The sequence below is a fragment of the Nymphalis io genome, chromosome Z (genome assembly GCF_905147045.1).
Source record: "Nymphalis io chromosome Z, ilAglIoxx1.1, whole genome shotgun sequence".
NCBI lineage: Eukaryota > Metazoa > Arthropoda > Insecta > Lepidoptera > Nymphalidae > Nymphalis > Nymphalis io.
In genome coordinates this window covers 7,577,844-7,598,774 of record NC_065918.1, presented here as the reverse complement: position 1 = coordinate 7,598,774, position 20,931 = coordinate 7,577,844, and the positions used below count along the sequence as shown (strand labels likewise).

Below are 20,931 nucleotides of genomic sequence, written 5' to 3'. Positions count from 1 at the left end.
ATCAACGATTATATATCACACACGAATACCATTTCTATCGGTCATAATATAGGAAACACGGGTAATTAAAAAGATAAGCGTTCATTTTTGACAATTATAAGCTACTTTTAAAATTTGAAGTCTTACCGAGTGCGGACTATGGTCGTACATTTTCTTTAGAGTTTCAGAGAAAATGTTTTGCGCTTTGTCTCCACCATCTTTGCGGCTGACATGTACTGTGGATCCCTGAAAGTATTCTGGTATTTTTAAAATGAGCTAAACCCTCTAAAATTATTATTTGAATTGTTGCTATCATTTAAAAATTGAAGAAAAGATTATTTGTAATTATACGAAATTTACATATATAGATAGCATATATCATCTCCCATCACTTATTTTCAACTTTAACATAAATGTCAAAAATTGCTAAACTAAAGTTTATGTATATCACCTGAAAGCTATTATGTACAAAATTGATTAAAAGGCCATATGCATACAAAACATTCTGCTTCAAACGTAATAAGATATTAATGGCTTCTAGTGACTACAAAATAATGTATTAATTTATAAGCAAAATCTTCTGTATACATTAAGGAATAACGGAACAATGATATTTGATAAAAAAAATAATTAAATCTGGAAACTTTAAAATCTGATGTCATGGTTTCTTACTCATTTATATTCATTAAAATTTAGTCATAAAAATAGAATTATGTCTGTTGTAACATTTCATTAATGATAATAGTAATTTTGACTTTGACATACCCGTGGTTGAATTTTGTGACGACGTAAAGCACGTGGGTCGTCGCTACGATGGCTACGGATTTCGTCTTGATCAATTTCCTGTAGAGGCTCATCTGTAGGTCCAGTTAAGGGGCGACGTTCTCCATCTAAGCTGACACGACCGCCCTCTTGCAATGAATATTTGCGTGTCTTATGCGGGTGCAAGTGTCGACTAAAAATATATTTTTTTATAAGCCAATATTATTCTAATTTTGTAACGAATGCTTATAATAAAAACCTACAATTAAAAAAAAACAGAATAAATAATCGTTTTTTTTTCAATATTATGCAATCAAGTAAAGCGATACCACTAAGTGCATTAATATAACAATCGTGTGTTCACCGGAATATCTGAAACTTCCAACTAAATAACTTTGCAAATCACCTTATAGGATTAACAGAAACCATTTGTAGAAACTAACTCACTGTATTACATATGTAAGATTTATTTAGATTAGTTTAATAAAGCTTAAATATAGCTAAAATATAGTAGATTGGTTTAATAAAGCTTAAATATTCGCATATATTTTCAAAGTATTTATGTTAATTTCAAACGTTTATACTATTTTCAAAGCATTTAAAAAAATATGATGGTGATTTTCTGTTTTAAGGAAGAATTAGGCAACTGCACAGAATATATTATAGTGCACAATGCGTCAAACACAGGTGCACTTTCCGTAATCCCAGCTTTTCGAGGCACAGGAGCTTATACAATTCCAACTTCCAGACTCTCCTAACTCTACTAAAAACCTAATAACTTTTCATTAGCTCGATCCGGGGCTTAAACAAAGGCTTTTTTTAATTTAATATAACTCAAAGTTTAGGTATATAAGAACTAGCTTTTTAAATCACGAGCCATATTAATATTTTGTAGTTTTATTTAAGCTGACTGTCTGAATGGTACAAAAATTTGTGTGATCGAATTTACATTTATACATGAATCGAAGGAAATTGTTTCATTCAAACACACTAACTATAAAAATTTGTATTATTTTTAAAGCCGATAATATCTATCAAAGGCTTCATATGTAAATAAATGAGGAAAACGAAACATTTAATAGTGTCATGATATAATGTTTTTTTGTAAAATAATGTTTATAAATATTCTGAAAAAACTAAACTAAAATTTATTCAATATTAATGAACATACATTTTTTAATACCGTGTTTACACAAGGACACTGAATGCATCAAGCGCGAAGTGTCGCTGTGTGAGGTGGCCGTAACGTTCGGGCCGGTTAGAATACTAATGGAGCGCGACGAGTAATCTATCCTTTTTCTTCGGATTAGGAAAAGTAAATCTATGAACAAAACCAATTTCATTGAACTCGTTGACAAATCTATTATGAGATATTAATAAATCGATTTTAAATAGAACTCTTTTATAATATGATCAAATACTACAATTTGTTTTCTAATAAATCTATAATATAATTATCTTAGTACTACCATCAACAATAGTTGCATAATATATATCACTTTTTTATAATATAAATGTTATTAAATGTGAGTTGCGTTTGCACTCACCGTTGATGTCCCACATCAGAGGACCGGGAGTACGTCACCGGCATATCGAAAAAAAAATTAAACAATAAGCAGCTCGCCACGAGCGCAACTCTCGAAGGCGCATAACAAACGCGCCGCCTACATACGATTGCGTGAAACAACTTTGAGCTTGGTTTCTTCAACTACAATGCCAATGTCACGAGACTATACACTATTTCTGTCTCGTACCCAGGTGACACTTCCGCGCCACGTCTGCAACGTAGCTTCTGGCAGCGTCTGCCAGCCAACTTTCACACGTTTCATCTTTTTCGTCCGCAATATATGTTGGTTTTGACGACTGATGTCATTATATAGTATACTTTGTTTAGAAACTTCAATAAGTACATAAAGTTTTACATATTTTTTATATAAAATACCCATTTATAGTTTAAGCTATTATTATTTATGATACTATATAATTAAATTAGAGTTAGTGTATTTGAATACAGAACTCCAGAACTTCCATTCCAAATTTATTAACTAGCTTGCATTAGATATTTCGTTCACTGACAGAGTTTTTGGACTATATGATACAGCACTTCACATCGGAGCAGCAACCAACCTATATGGCCAACTGAGAAAGATACAGCTACTCAGATATTATGTAAAATGGAATAGCAAGGACTATATCTATTATGAAATATTGCAGTAGATACAAAAATACGTATAGGATATCGAAAAATGTACACTTAACAATGTACATAAAAAACACAAGTTAAAAAAAGTTTGAGACAAAATGAAATGTTATATATATGTTATCACTTTGATTTTTATTTCATCAAACTAGACTTGTAAGTAAGCAAGCAAAAACACTGGCCCTGTGTTTGGGTGGCAATCTTCTCCTTAGAAAGCCTTCTCTCTCGTTGCATTATCTCTTTAATGAAATAAAAAAAAAACTTTTTCAAACTAAAGCGAGCATGAGAAATGCATATAAGAGCCTAATAGTTAAATAATATTATATCAACTTTACATATTTTCAAATAATGTATCCATTGGTCAATAAAATACAAAAGCTAGCAAGAGAGCTAGCGACGTTTTCGGGATATAACTGAAGGTTGGTTTTGTCTATCAAAAAAACTTTCTTGTTGAAGGAATGCAATCTGACTGCTGTCTAAGGGATTGTTTCTATCACCACGTCACGACTTCGTCAACGTAGAACGGTGCGGTGTCGCGGCGCGGTACATTGACATGACGTGCTACTTTGCGTTACCGTATCGTAAAAATGCACGTAACAATGCCTTCTGTTTTTAATTGTTTGTCCTTGTAAACCTCTATTGTCTTATCCAAGAGCAGTAGCGAGCGTGACGTGGTGGTGAATACAAGCCCTAATGGCTACCATACACATAGATGCGTTACGATGCCGTGACGTGGTAAGTTACGACATCGTGTAACGTAGCGACGTCATGCCGTGGTAATCAACATCATCACTAAGATATTTTTCTAACACGGCAAAACGTCGTCCAGTATTCCTTTATTATTGGTATGAAAAATTTAAAGGTTGAGTAATTTTAATCGAAGCTACACATCTTTCACTTAACTGAATTATCATCTTATAAATCGATAACTGCATTAACGCTTCTTAACGAACGAACTTCGTTCTTCTTAGAAAATTCAGTTGATCTGACTTCGCATTAAATCATAAACATTTTGGATAACTACAAATTGCTAAAAAAATATTTTTGTGTCTGCTTTGATTTGGCAGCTTTCGTTTCAAATGTAAGATTGACAATGTTTTTCCGACTACGTCGACTATGCAACACATCAGCATATTACACAGTCTATGTCCGATCTGACATTATAAACTCAAATAATATGAAAATGCCATATCAATCGGATAAGTAGATTTTGCGTAAACAAACGAACAAATAGAACTCCACTCTTTATAATATTATAAATTTTAATCGTGCTAATATTATCATGATTAAAATCTTAGCTTTACTAAAATGGTTTGTAAAAACAATTATTTATTACATATTTAAATTAATTGTCTAACAGACATTTAGCAACGACATAATATAATTTAAAAAAAAACTACCCAAAAGATTTCTAAATTCTTTTTTTTTTGTGCTAACTACAAAATCCATAAAGTTTCTAAATAGTTGCAACACGGGGTACACCTATACTACTAAGCAAAATAATTATATCATGCTTTTTTATTTTCTTTGCTAATTCAATATTTATAAATTATCTAAAAATATTTACATATTATCTAAAAATGTCAATATCTGATATTGTTCTTGCTTCGCCACCGAACTATAAAGCTTATTAATTAAATAGGTACTCACTTATGCCTTTGGGCCTTGCGCTCTTCATTAATTTCGTCGAGTAAGCTCAAAGATGGTTTCGGTTCACCGTCGAACTGCACGTGTCGATCTTCATCACGAGAAGTCAAAGCCGATCCTGAACTGGACAACTGCATTGACGTCTGTTTTAGATATTTATTCATTTCTATCAAAAAACTCAATGTACAGTACAGTAACAACCCGTTAATGTCCCACTGCTGGGCTAAGGCCTCCTATCCCTTTTGAGGAGAAGGTTTGGAGCTTATTCCACCACGCTGCTTCAATGCGGGTTGGTAGAATACACATGTGGCATAATTTCAATGAAATTAGACACATGCAGGTTTCCTCACGATGTTTTCCTTCACCGTAAAGCACGAGATGAATTATAAACCCAAATTAAGCACATGAAAATACAGTGTCGCGTGCCAGGGTTTGAACCCACGATCATCGGTTAAGATTCACGCGTTCTAACCACTAGGCCATCTCGGCTTCCTCAATGTATTTATAGTGAAATTGTCATTACAATATAATACAAAATATTTAACTAACATTTAAGTACAATATGTAGTCCGTCCAAAAATAATAATAATAATTAGGTACAACCGCTTTACCTTCTTTTATATTGTACATATATAGCTTATTTATAATTTTCCTTAGTAAAGTGTCTTACAATGTAGTTCGAATAACTTATTACAAAGGGAAGCAACAAGTAGAGCTCTAGTGAGTAGAAGCAATTATTAGCTTTTAATGGAAATCCTCCTCCTACGTTTACACAGACAACTAGATTTTTTTCAGCTTACTCATTATATATATTGTTTCAGTGAAATTGTAGAAAATCTTAGGAATTTTATTTTCATTAAAAAAACGTTTTGTAACCAAACGAAAGTCGAAAAATCCTGTATCAAACTGCAGCTTTGCTATGGCGATCGTGTTGTGATACCGTATTGTCCTTGGAATGATGATCATTTTCGTATTGATCGTAATAAGTTGCATGTTTATTAAATAAATTACGGTTAGCTGAGCGTGCTCTGTCGACGATATCTCCAAAGAGTATTTACTATATATTTACATATAATACTATACTATTGATTGCAATCCCACTGGCTTATAATAATGCGATTAATTCGTTGACAATGAAAAAATATCGATCTTCAAATTCTGACTTATGAAATTTACTCATGAAAGATCATTATAGTCATTGATATTTTATCTTTAATTTTGGTCATTTTATGTGATTTATTCTGTGAATGTCTAACATCACGTGATGTTCCGGTATTACCCAAATCATATTTTGAATTAAAATTAGTTTTAAAAAACCTAAGCCTTATTATATTAATTAAACAAACTTAACATTAAAACTAGGCGTCATTTATACCTGCTGGTCTGAGCCTGAAGTTAGATGTAGCGAAGTGCTGATAGAAGTTATATCAGAGCTACTCGGTTGACTTTCACCATCTGCAAAATAAAATTGCATTACAAAAATGCTACAATATACGGTGTCAATTTTCATTAAAAATTAAAATTTAAACAAACAGATTGATACGAGAAATATATGTTTAGAAATATATGTAATTTATTACATATATTTCTAAACTCCAATTCAATAATCTTTTTGAAAAGCGTGATCACATATATCAGATTTAATATAAGCTTGTGACTAAACACATTCTGTGATCGGGTTAACCTAAACACATTCTGTGATCGTCTGCTTCGAGATAGGAAGCTTGTTATAGATCTCTTTTGAATGTAGTTTTACAGAGGAAGTATTTATAATCTTGCAAGCTTATAGTTTATCCAAAGGGAGTAAATAAGGACAAATTTAAAGGTTTCGTGTACTTTGAGTTAAAAGTTCACAAAAAGGTACATTTTGTTCCCTTATTATATTTTTTTGAGAGCGGCACAGTGTAAAGCACTGCAAACAAATTGATTTGTAAGACTTCTGCGATCAACCGCTTGATTTCCGCCATCTCTTTTAGTATATGTTTTTATTTTGTTTTGTTTCTTTATTTCCCCCAGACGGATTGTTGAGATGCTAAGTGTGTAATGAGGGATGCGATTTTCACAGTCGGCGCTTCTAACAAGCACAGTCAGTCGGAATCGGAAACCACACGGCATTTTGCTTAGGAGTGAAGTTCCTTATCGCATGTTACGATCAAGATACTTCCTGGTCGAAATAAAAATAAGTCTTTGTTAGTCATGACGGTTTTGCTATTGTATGAATGTTTGTGTAAATCGCAAACATTAATAAGTGTGTCCTACTTTAATTAACAAACAAGGGAACCATTGTTAAGATTGAATATACTGATGGAGTTTATAATTAGGTTATATTTTTATCATAATCAATAATAAAATGTTTATTTTCATAACTTAAAAAAAAAACATATAAATTACAATTTTACTATCATTTCTTCGTTTATTTTTTTTATTATGGCTTTAGCCACTTTCAGACATTGCAAGTTTATTTCATTACTAGCTGTGCCTGCGATTTCAACCTTATTTTATAACTTAAAGATATCAGAGCTCAACTTACATTTGAATAATTTAAATCTCTGTCTGTCTGTCTGTAAATCTGTCTAATTTTTAACTGTTTTGTTTCTTTAAACTTTCAATCATCATCATTTTACAGACAATCTTATTCTTATATTACAGAATATTTATAAGTAGCTAAAGTTTCAGCCAACTGAACTGAACAATCATTTTATATCATTATTATCAAATAAATTTTGAACGTGATTCTTTAAATTGACATAACTTTTTTTTAACCGGTTAAAATAAAACAATCACTATATTTTAAGTAAAGTTTGCCACAATACATTAGTGAAAGCCGCACCCAAATCAGTTAAGCTGTTTCTAAGATTAGCGTGCACAAAGGCACAGACAAGAAGACAATAATTCTAACAATTATTATTTTGGGTTCTATTGCGTTGATAAAGGGCCGCGATAATTGCTTTACTCAATTATCTTTCATGTACAGACAGCGATCAGTTACAATTTTATTATATGTATAAATGTAGGCATAAATATTTAAAAAATAATTCATAGTAAACTTTCGATACCTCTCGTTTTCTTTGTTTTATTTAAATTTAGAATTGAGTAAATGTAATAAATAATCAGTAAATTATGTTTGTATATATTTATATTGTTTTTATAAACAAAAAAAAATGTAAGTAGGCTATTGAAAAAAGTTGCATAATACAATTATAAAGGTTAGCTATGGGGGCTGCTTTGTATATATTCTGCTATATACATTCCGCTTGAAAGTCAACAAGCACTAATTCCACGCGTTTTAATTATCTAAAGATTAAATATACTATTCGTATTTCTTTCTTGACAATAATTTGACGGTAATAACGTATGGGATCTACTATTTTGCAGCCCCCATAGCTAACCTTTATAATTATATTATGGGACTTTTTTCAATAGCCTACTTACAAAATTTTTTGTTTAACCGAATTACTAAAACCTAATTAGTCAATATTACAAGATAATAGGGCAACCATGCGGAATTGATAACCCACTCCGAGTTAGCTGCACCTTTGATTATTCCAAACAGGTATTTACGGCATTGTAAAGCGGTCACATAGAATTTAGTATGAAACTTAATTAATTTAATAATCAGAAATACATTATTCATAAAATAGTTTGTTGATATTGTCGCAAAATATAAGTTCACTTTAGGGTTAAGTCAATAAATAAAACGATTGAAATTATCTGTCATAAACAGTTTGCGTGCTTTTCGATCGCATGTCCCACTTTTTTTTTTATTTCAAGACACCCAAGGTTAATTCGTGATACAGGAAAACGAAAAAATTCCATTATTTAATATAATTTTTTATTTATATCTACAACATCAAACTAAAATAAGTTCTTTCGTTTAATATTCATGATTATAAATTGGACCTATTGGCTATTACTCTACAAACATGTACATATGTATAGCTTATTTTTAGTAAACATAACTATCTTAACCTTAATAATTGTGGTATTCTCTCACTCATCAGATGTTCTACCGCAAAACAGCAGTACTTGGTATTGTTGTGTTCCGGTTTGAAGAGTGAGCGAGCCAGTATAATTACAGGCACAAGGAACATAACATCTTAGTTCCCAAGGTTGGTGGCGCATTGGTATTGTAAGCGATGGTTAACGTTTCTTACAATGCTAATGTCTATGGGCGTTGGTGACCACTTACCATCAGGTAATATATGCTTACCGCCTTTCTATTCTATAAAAAAAAATGTTAAAGTAGACATCTATAAAAACTGGATTCGAATGGCAAAAAAGAAATATTATAATTTATATTAATTAAACGTAACTATCAACTAGCGACGTAAAACTTGCAGGTTCGATCCTGACCCCTTGAGTTTTTCGTCGTGAAAATTCAGTGTTGATTGGCTGGTTTGAACCCGCCTTAAATTAATAATCGTTTAAGATTCATGTATACTAACCACTGTGGCTTTTATTAAAATAAATAAAAACTGAAGCTAAAATATGCATCCCTTAAAATGCGCAAAGTAAATTAACAATTCCTTTAAAAGTGCTATTATTGATGTCTCTAGGCTCTAAGCGATTATTACACTATTTTTGTTCACGTCGTTACTACAAAAGATTTATATATATATAATATAGTATAATATATAGATAATATATAATTAAACCTACGAGAAAGTTCGAACACGATCCATTCGAGTTCACACCGCGCAAAGTTAGTCAAAATAATATTGTCATTTCAAAAGTTAGGCTTAAATTAAATAAACGATTCTTAAATTTAATAATTTACAAAAAAATTCATTTCAAAAACTTACCTTGAATGTAAGGCGGCGGAGGCGCAGCCATATCTCTCACTGGTTCGCTGGTGCCTTGCAGTCGAGGCGGCTGAGCAGCTTCGCTCCAAACCACTCGATCCATTTCTTCGTCCAAACGCAGCTCGTCCTGACCCTCGCCCTGAGCACAAATATTTATTCTAGACAAACCGTTATATTACAAGTGCATCTCGATACGATGGTTCACCGATTGTGACTGTGAGAACTTTGACGGCGGGAGATTGTAATGCACTATAGGACGCATGCGTGAAGTAACCCGTAGTTGTCCTGCTAACTAGTTAAATATATACTTTCCGAATAAGAAATATTCAATAGATTTTTCGTATATATATTTATTATATATTTTATATCTTAGAAATATAATTAGATTATAATTAGCAGGTATACTTTAATATATTATAATTATTCAAAATTTACTTTACCAGTTCGTTATTATTGTCGAATGGTTCGAATTAAGAAGGATTAAACAAAACTATAATCACAATGAGCCAATACAGCAAAGGGACGCAAGTTTCATATATTTCATATATTCTCGTATATTTTAATTATTGAGACTAAGAAATTTTTGAATAATTCTAAAATTGAAAGGCACCAAGTGGTAGTTTCAAACAGAAACGTGTCCTAGAATAGAGTTTGCATTTCTACTGTTAAATACTTACTTGCTTTTTAATAAATTTAACATTTTAAACCCTAGACGCAGAATGAGGGATGTTATAAACTTAACGCATATATCTGGGTATCGATCTGAGGCATTGTAGTTCCTCAACGAATGACCGATTTTTAATTTTGTCATTTTTTTGTTTGAAAGGTGACTCGACTAATAGCGTCATTGCGTCGGCGGAGCGCTCCGTAAATAAAGTAAAAAACATATTACAGCTAAAAATTTAGGTATAATATTTAAACATAAGTAAACTGCCTAGGCAACGTAGGTAAAATATTAGATTAGCGGTCCCCCGACGTCGTCGACGCTTGTATTTGCTATTTATATTACAGCTTGTCATAAAATTAAAGGCCCAATAGGTATTGTTTTTTTTTTACTTTTATGAGTTGTTTTAGAATCGATGTTTATTAAAATTAAGTTTTATTATTATAAATGACAAACTCAACTGAAACAATTGCAACAAAATCATGATAGAAATTAGGACTTTGGAGAGGACATTTAAGAAATAAACCTGATTTCTAGTAAAAACAGTGCAATCAAAACGACACAACATTTAAAGAAGAAAAAAAAAATGTGAAACGAGTTTCCTGACGAGCTTAAGAATTACGTAAATCCCTAAAGACATTTGGAACGTTAAAATATAAAGCTGATAATTTTTGATTTCATGTAACTTAATTCACATTTTCATTAGCTTCATACTCAATAATAGCTTGTAAAAAGAAAGAAAGAAACTTTTTAATAGATACACAACAGCAGAAAACAAATAAGGACTTTTTAAATTTCATATAAAATGTTATAATATATGATATTAAAAAAGACAATTAAAAATGAAATTCATCGCTACACTTGCAAATATTTCATTAAGCAACCGATTGAAATTGGAAAACCAAAAAATGTGTTTTTTAATTAATTATTTTGTAAAAATTAATATAAATTTTTCATACTTTGTAAATATATATTTATTTAAATTCCATAACAAATATTCGGTGGTAAGGGCTTTTGGTGACCTGATTCTATTTGTTGCAAATACATGAAAGATAAAATCGATGGCTAAAGCTACTAGTAAAGCTAACATATACCACAAAAGCAACAATGAAATACAGTTTTATAAAAATAAATATCAATATAGACACACGCGCGGTTTTTAGCTTAAAGTTAGTGAACATAGTAGACATAACATTTAACTTTGTTAAAATGAAAATTATATTATTGTTTGTTTCGAAGAGATTATGAAAAAACTTATTATTTTGGAAATAAGGCAGCATTTCATAAACATATAAGTACATCCTGAGGGCAGCGCGTTCAAATAAACTCATAATCTTATTATATTTATATTAGTAAGTTATTTTATCAGATATATTAAGATAAAGATATTTTTTTCACTTTGTTAATTCTTATATCCTTTTGATATTATGAGTCGATTTCCTGTTGTGATTTATTATCGTATTTGTAATATATTTTTTAAAAACAATGACAGATCTGTAACTATAATATATAGCGTACATGTGTATGACTATACCGTTTTTATGTTGGTGAACTAAAAGATTGATCTGTCCAAAAAGCGTACATGAATATTAAAAAGTAAATAAGAAAACTGAGTACACTTTTAAACGGTAAAAGAAATACACGTTAATACGTAAGGAATATTGAAATTTTCAATCAACGTGCAATGCCTATGCACATGGCCGAATCATAACATTTATTGATGTGATAATCTGGGCTGCGAGAGAGCCGACGTTCTCCATTTGGATTTCAAGTACTGTTTTAGCTATTATGAATACTGTAGGGTAGTCTTAAGCCTTCTAAAGCCTATTCGAATTCTATTCGCTCTATAGTCGGCTTGAAACGCAGCAACGGTTTGCGTATATAAGAAAATACTGATAAGAAAAAAAATTTACATGAAATGACATTGCAATAAATTGTATACTACCTTAATTAGTTTTCATAAATCTTAAAGAACTATGTAAATCATTTGCATATCACGGTCTTCGTCTGCCGCTCACAACCAAAGAAAACGATCTGTCTTCTACCATCTTAGAAATTTATTTTTGCAATTATTTCTAAATTATATAATTAATATGTATCATATTTAATGTCAGATACTTAGTTTTTGCTATTAAAACCATATTAATTTTAATGAATACTTTTGAATAAAACAATGTAAGTAAAAACTAAATACAAAATAAGCCAAACAAAAGAAAATTGAAATTAATAGGCAAGTGTCCTTAAGCATTATGCACATTGTTGTTTTTCGGTACAACGAAAAAATTCTCTCTAAAATATTGTTAAAATGCATTCCTTAAAAAAATAACTTGTAGTTCCTATAATGTCGTTTCGGCATTAAGTATATGGTAAAAGAGTTACTCTACAAGTTTCGAAGATATTCAATAACCATTGTAGAAGCATTCGAACTACACGTAACAGATTCAAATATTAAATTGCCATTCAATAACAAAACATTGTTTAGTAAACAAAATAGTTACTGTCAAATAAGGTCATGTTATAAGTTGAATTGTTATTAAAATAAATAAGAAAGTTCTTTGAACCATCAAGGTCGCATGGGCCAATTATGTAAGCTATTGTTATTATTTGTAACAAATGTATAAAAGTATTAATGATTAAAATATAAAATCAACGGTAAAAAACATGCGGCCAATAAACAGAAATAATTTTACCTAATTTAATTAAATAGGCATATAAATACAAGCGTTGCTGCCGCTGTTTAAAATCTTATTTTAATTATCAAGTTAGCATAAATATACCATTGTTGTCCATACCATACATAATCTACACTCCCAACGAATACAACGTGCGATCTTCACATTAATCTTATAATATGAAACAAATAATTCAATTTAATATATATCTATTCGAATAGAATAATTAAATATATATATGTGCTAACTATGTGCCTCGGAAATGGCTCTACGACTTAGCTTAAATTTTGTATTTAGATAAGGTTTCACTTTTTATCTATATGGTGTCTATACCAAAAGACACACTTTTTTAGTTTAAAAAAAACTACTTCATGATTATTTGAACCGAGCGAAACTCGGTCGCCCAGGTACTATACTATTAATAGGATAAAATGTAGTTTCATTTCTAACATTGCTTTTCGTATCATTTGTAGTTTTTTGTTTATAATTAAAAATATATCAAATAAAAATTAAATAGAATTCCGGGCAAACTATTTATTAAGTGTATTAACGAGTCGCCTTCGATAACAATTTTCTATAAGCATTAATAATTTCCCTTTGAAACATTGTCAACGCTTTTCTTAGTTAATATTTATTTTCAAAGTACGATAGCACGTTGGAAGCAGTTACAGTGTCTTGATATCTTCCACTATATTGAACTTAGAAACTTAAAGAGCAGAATAAGGTTGTAGTATAAATAATATTTCTCTATTCGAATATTTCATTTAATGTTTTCATATTTTATATTGAATAAAGTAAAATTGGATCGAGTTTCACTAAAGCATGTAAACAAACCTCCATCCCACGATCTGAAGGATATTGAAAAATACAGATGTTCAAATATAAATATTGGATCAATAATTAAACGATTTATGTATGACAAGAAAAAAAACAATGAGTAAAGTAATCATTAATCAATATTCTACAAAAATGCTATAAGTAGATTCATCCACCCTACCAGTTCTATATCTCTATACTACCTTTATCTAAACCCTACGAGTGTGTTGCTGGGACGAGCACAACGCTTATGATGTTTTAAAATAAAACACTGAAGGTGGCATTCATATCGGCAGCTTTAATATGGAACCCGATGAGAATTAATCTTGAAGCTAATAAAACGAAATAGAAACTGCATTGTGCATAGACTTCCAATTCTAATAAATAATATTATTCGATGAAACTCTGTAAGAACAAAATTTTTGAATTATTTTTAAATGGAGACGTAATATTTACGGCACAACTCCGTCCGAGTCATTTTGTTTTCGTTAAACCCATTACTTATATAATGAATTCCTATGTTCGTATATAGATTGTATTTGCTCTTTTACAGACTTCCTGTATGTAAAATATCATAACGTGTAATTGAGGGTTTAGACGTGATAGAGCACAAGACAGAAAGATTTACCTATACTTTTGCATTTATAAGAATCGATATTACTGTTATCAATATCCGTTGTACGTTTTTATCTCACACTGTTACGAATTTAAAATGCATGTTATGGTAAAGGTAAGTAATTGAATATCCGTGAAAAGTTCCGAGGCTGCGCGAACAATGTAATTAGTTTATTTTGTTCGCCAAGTCATAAAAGCGATGGCGTTTCAGAAGTAAAGTAAGATGCGCCAAGACTTGAGGTCAGGGTGAGAATGTGCACGTCCTGCGTAAGAAAATCTTTCGAATGTCAATCAATTGTTAAATTCAAGATATTTAATTATATCTATTGAAACATGTAAATACATATGTACATGTATTCCTCGAATTTCTAATAATGATTTTGGTCGTATGAATTTTGACCACAGAGCGAACATTTAGTGTAAATAATAATTACATATAGCATTAGTGGTGGTCTCAATTCGTTACACCGGGCAGGAGATGATGTCGAGAGGCTGATAGCTTTGGATATACATCAATACATGTAGAGAAAGTTAAACCGAAGTCGGTACACGGTGCAGTGTGATGCAGTGCATCCAGTGATGCATGACATTGCATACAATGATTATGGTATCGATGTTAGCGTAAGACTTATATTTTAGTTTGTTTTGATTAAAGATACATCTGCAAATTTGCTTGACCCTTAAAATTAATAATTTAAAAATATATATTCATTTCTATTCTTTCAATATGAGCAAATCGAAAATATTTTTTTTCTATGAAATGATATATACCAACTCAAACGAAGACGCCAGATAGTTATACTCCGTGCACTAAAACGTATTCCGAGAATATCCGTCTTGAGTGAAAAATTTATAAAAGGTTTGTTATTGTAACACAACACAATTGAAATCAAGAATTTATAAAAAATGTATTAAAATTTCTTATAAAATATAACAGCGATATAATGGGGTGAGCAGAACAGAGGTTGTAAGCGAAGTGAAGTGGACTGTTGCGTCGAGGTGAGATGAGGAGAGGAGCGGAGTCGTGACGGTTTCCAAAAATATTTAAATTATTGTTATCTTGTTAGCAGAGGAAACAATTTCAAAGGAAAGCAAATATGGGAAATAAAATAATTGATAGTTGAAGTTGAATTTTATTATTAGTACTAAAGTTTTTATGAATTTTAATACGAATAAAAATCGTCCCATCTCGAATAATTGCAAGATTATACAAAATTATATCCTGATATTTTTTTTATACAATAGGAAGGCGGACGAGCATATGGGCCACCTGATGGTAAGTGGTCACCAACGCCCATAGACATTGGCATTGTAAGAAATGTTAACCATCGCTTACATCAAAAATGTGCCGCCAACCTTGGGAACTAAGATGTTATGTCCCTTGTGACTATAATTATACTGGCTCACTCACCCTTTAAACCGAAACACAACAATACCAAGTACTGCTGTTTTGCGATAGAATATCTGATGAGTGGGTGGTACCTACCCAGACGAGCTTTCACAAAGCTGTACCACCAGTAAAATATAATATCCTGATATAATATTGTTATTGAAATTCAGACTTGTTTTATTTTTGCTCTAACTTTTCATCAACTTTTAATCAACGAACTTTCTTTGAAATTCTATGTTATTATTTATTTAGGTATTGGTATTCTTCCGTGATTATTATTTTTAATAAGCATAAATTTTGATGTTCGAGCCGAAACACAAAAGATACAACGCGTGATGTAAATATGCCTACCCGACCATTTAGTGAGACGCCATGCCGTACGAAATCGCAGCGCAGTAATTTGCGTCGCAGCTCTCGATGTTGCGAATTCGTATCGTGATAATTCGCAGTTTTATGTTTTGACCCTTTACATCTGCCAGGCGCCCCATGACAGCAATATTTTTTAATAGTGATAATATATAGGAAATAACATACAATATAAATTATAAAATTATTTATGGTAAACCTTTTCAAAATTACTCGTTGTACGATGTACAAAAAATATCTTAAAATAATCGCAATTTTTTTAGGTTCAATTAATATGGTATTATAGATTATTAATAATTAAATTAAAAAAAAGTTTTCTTAGTTTAAAGCAATTTAAAAACTTTTTAAATTTTTCTGGCATGTCTCCAATGGCAGGTATTTTAAAAACTCTAGAATGTCAATGACTAAATAAATGAATAAATTATTTAAGTTCCGATGTTGTACGGGTAAAATAATACATCCCGAGATAATTAATAATCACTTAGATATAAACCTTCGCCTACCGATCTATTCGCCCGTGTAAGTGAACTGATGCGTTGAACAACACGCCTCGCGCATTAATTACACGGGCTTGTTGAGTATCTCGTATATTTCTAAAACGACTGTTTTGAATTTCAACGTATATATTATATGGCAATTATTTTGATAAGAACTAATACTTTGTACCAATTAAACTAAACTACATATGTCGTAATTTACATTTTAAAAAGGGATTCTTATAATTTATTAATAAATTAAGTAGTAAATAAAAAGATAAATTTTCTTTCGAAAAAATATTAAGCTCGATTGTAAGCCTTACTTCCATACTAATATAATAAATGCAAATGTGACTTTTTTTGCAATTACCACCCTTTTCCCCCCTCAAAAGCGGGCGAAGACGAACATGGCAACTTATCTAGCCTAATCCTAATCAGCGGTTAACTCTATTTGCAAAAGAAAAACTTTATTTAAACCGTTGGAAATACTTTGAATCCTTTTAATAAAATACTCTATCCGATTTTACAAATATTATGTCATCGTTCTATTAAAGTTATACGCGGAATCATTCATAATTCTCTTAATGTAAAATCGCTATATTAAGCCCTGCGGAAAAATAAAAAAATAACTATTAAAACAAACTGTTAAGCCGTAACTTTTAAGCATTTATTTTGAAGCACTCTTATACAGATTGCGCTATACTGACTTGAGTAAGCCCATATCAGGTACAGGTTGAGCTTCTATAGACGTTGGGCTGCGGACTTGAAGAACTTGGGCACCGTGATTACGAGCATTTGACATGCCTTCCGTCTTATACGGCGGAAGTTCTGGATACCCAGAAACGAAACTTTCACACTATTACATAGATAAAAAACGTATTCATAAACGTTGAAATTTTAATTTTTCGGTAACAAGACACGTTATGGTATACATTGTACAATCACCCGTATAAACGGTGGAGTAGTGTGGCAAAGGCGGACACCATTTCGTTACGAATTATTGTCGCTTATGCCATTCTGGCCGATCAAAATAAGAACGGAATTTTTCAGTACTTATTCTGTGACGATACCGGAGAATCCGCATTCTTTAAGTGAATGTCGTTCAAACAAAGGACAGTATCGTCTGTACTAAGCAGTTGCCTTGTAATGATTAAAGAATACACGAGAAGAAAATATAAGAAAAATAAAAATTGGCTGTTCTTAAATATGCGAAAGGTCTTTTTTTCTTCTTAGGTAGAAAAGTCTTTTCTTTCTTTGTAGGTTCTTGACTACGTCAGATTCTACGCTAGTCTTATATTCATCAAAGGCAACTGGCGCTTCAAATGAAATTATTTAAAAAAGGGTTTTTCGGCATACGGCAGCTAACTCCGCCAAAGCGTCAGGCCTAACAGTTTTGCCTCATCACTTGTTATCATTTTCATATTATTTTATATACTTGAATACATTCATAAAAATTTAATATAATAAAAAATTACGATGTAATAAAATTAACTAAAAAATATTATTCAGGTAGTAGTTTTTAATTGATTTCTTGAATATATAAAGATTTAAATTTTTTTATGTCTTATGAAACAGGATTCTGTTTAACTTGAACTTTATGTATGGCCTATAAACAGAAGGAATGGTTAAAAAATTTGGCTTCATGCACAAATTTAATCATAAGACTCCAAGGTTACCAAGAAATAGAAATTTTTCCTTTAAGCAAGAAGGAGAAGTAGTGTCATGGAGCGCACAGTACAAAAGGAAAAGAATATGCAGGCTCCGGCTACAACAATATTTAGAAGTTGCTCAAGCTTGGCCTTCAGTCAAATCATAAACTGGCAAATAATTTATAATTATAAAAATATACTATAATATTTTCGAAAACTTATATTTATATCTAGTTATGCATTTTCATTCGAATCGATTAAGCAATATTTAAGACAAACCTACAGATGTTATTGTTAAATGTAAGTATAAGAGATGGTTCAGTGCAAACAGCACGTGTATCTTTATCGAGGTTCAAATCCGAGGAAGCATCACTTAGTTTACAATTTTAGTTTTAGTGGAAGAACGGGACGTACTTCCACTAGTGAAATTAAAAAGTCGACATCAAAATTGTCAGCCATTTTGATAACACGTGAGAGCTAAGCAATATTAAAAAATAAACTAACGTGAGGTGCACCGTACACGGCACCGTGCTGCGGTACGACGTAACACAGTGGCCAGTGCCGCACCGTAGACATGTATCCACGCCCTTAGGTATAAAAAAAACCGCTGAGTTTATTTCACCGGTTCTTCTCAGGTCTGAGGTGTTTATTTCCGAACCAGTGGTAGATTTATGACAGTCAATAAGTAAGTGGTATATGTACTTCTATATTGAATAAAAAAATTTGACTTTGACTTTGACTTAGTCGCAAAATACTTAGAACTTAATAACAAAATTAATCATCTATATTATTTATAGTCTACATCAAGTAAACTATGCACAAAATATTACCCAGCAAAGAGACTGCGCTGAGAAGGTATAGCTTTGCAGACGGTACTGATACGACGAGATACAAATATTACGGTAATCAATCAACCTCTGGGCAACTTCTGAAGCGCATAAAGAGAAAACACATTGTTAACGACGTCTATGTCATCGCTCTACTTGTCCTGTTAAAATTAGTTGAGACGGACGCTATACTCTCTGTTACATGTTGAATTTCCTATATACATTTGTTCTTTCATATATATATGTACACATATTTGTTCATAACATGAATATGTATACATATTTGTTCATAACATACACTTGGGTGACACTGAATATAATCTAGACTACGTATCTAGAGAGATTAACGAACAGGATTACAAGCTCGAACGACTTCAACTGCAGGCTTTGATACAAGTTACCAAGCCGCGTAAACAATAAAAATAAGTTCCGACCAAACTTCTTCAAAGCAAAACCATGAAATAAATCAGTAAATGTTTGAGTTACTTTCGCTGTTTAATATGACATTATTTTATTTTTATTATTTTATTTTTGTGAAGTAATTACAATGATTTGTTGTATAAACTAAGCTGGACGATGACCATTATTATAATCATTGTTCATCATAATCATAATCTGGCAGCATGGCATTTCATAATTGAAATAAGTAATGCCAGTTGTAAACAATTTTAGAAATTAAAAGTTTAATTAGTGAGACCAACAAGGCTTTAAGGTTACTTTAAGACTTATCTATTTATCTCGATTATTAAACAAGCAGTATGGAATATTACAGACATTGATAGAAGCAATAAAAGACTGCTCTGAGAAGAAGTACAAGAAATAATGTTTTATTTTCAATTTATTTATTTTTCAATTAAAATATGTATCTAAAAAACAGCTCTTTAGTTAAACGCTGATTTATCTCTTTCTGTCATTATTAGTTTGTCATTCGAAAGAAAAAGACACAGCATTGTTTCTGATTCTATTTCACTTATTTTCACGTATTCACACATTCTTACTTACAACTATATAACAAGAGTAAAAACATAAGTATATAACTTACATTAAATAGTATTTGTAATCTATACACCCAATATCTGAATATCTTTTTAATATAAATACCAAAATAAGGTTTAGTTTAAATATTTCTTATAAACATTATGATTAAATAGCGACTACGCCCATTCCCATTTTTGGTTACTCTTATAGTTGACTTTATATAATAATAATATAAACAAATTTATCATAAAAGTATTTTTTAAATTCCAATGAATGTACGAGATATATTATATAAATATCTGAATGTAATGAAAAACACAAATGAATTTAGTTTAACATATTTCAATAAAAAAATTGCCTAAACAAGAAAAACCTTTACGTTTAGCCGATGACATTTGGTAAAAATCGAGACACTAAAAAAAAACTTGTAAGAAACGTATGAAAGCCGTTAAATATGTTTTTATTTAATTAATAATGGATTAAATGTGCGTTCTGTTTCTCTTATGTCATAATTATCATGTCGTGGCCTCAAGTATCCAATATCGGTACATCAGACAGCATGGCGTCACGTGGTGCGTTAATTATAGTGTAACATTCACACCGCAAAATAGCTCTATAAATACGCGCGCGTACGCATGAGCTATTCGATCAATTAATTTAATACATTCATTTTCATTATAAATAAATATTCCGATTTAAATTAGTTATGAGAAACTCACATGCATAAGGCACAACTATTTGTAATACCTACTTGATCATCTAAATCTATTATTATTATAGCAGTGTTATGTTATGCTTAATAAGCCTGTAATGTTTATTCAAACACAAATTATTATTATTACGACATGTTTTTATTATACAACTCTTAAACGTTTATTAAGGCCGATATGTATAATTAGTCAATAATTTTATTTAAAAGTGCACAAGAGAGTTCGTTCTCAAGGCCACGGTCTTAAAGGAAACCATATGAATAATTACTTAAAAGTTAAATTAATAAATTAAAATTTTATCAACTATATTATCTAGAAGTTTTGGAATATTTGATTTTAATTTAGCTATTAATAAATATTTAAAATTTGAAATACTAT

General features: G+C 30.9%; 1 protein-coding gene across 4 annotated transcripts in view; it reads right to left on the bottom strand.

Annotated features, from left to right (window-relative positions):
• LOC126780611 (anion exchange protein 2) overlaps positions 1–20,931 on the bottom strand; it is a 72,318-nt gene that overhangs the window by 16,919 nt on the left and 34,468 nt on the right. For 3 of the 4 annotated variants that reach the window (XM_050505225.1, XM_050505223.1, XM_050505226.1), the window contains exons 2-6: positions 9,391–9,529; positions 5,964–6,043; positions 4,592–4,731; positions 745–934; positions 127–225 (exon numbers count right to left, since the gene is read on the bottom strand). In XM_050505225.1, coding sequence (XP_050361182.1) covers positions 127–225; positions 745–934; positions 4,592–4,731; positions 5,964–6,043; positions 9,391–9,493 — 612 coding nt within the window. In that variant the 5' untranslated portion in view covers positions 9,494–9,529. Of the gene's footprint in view, positions 1–126; positions 226–744; positions 935–2,288; positions 2,400–4,591; positions 4,732–5,963; positions 6,044–9,390; positions 9,530–20,931 lie in introns of those variants that run through there. The other variant, XM_050505227.1, reaches the window with a different exon arrangement.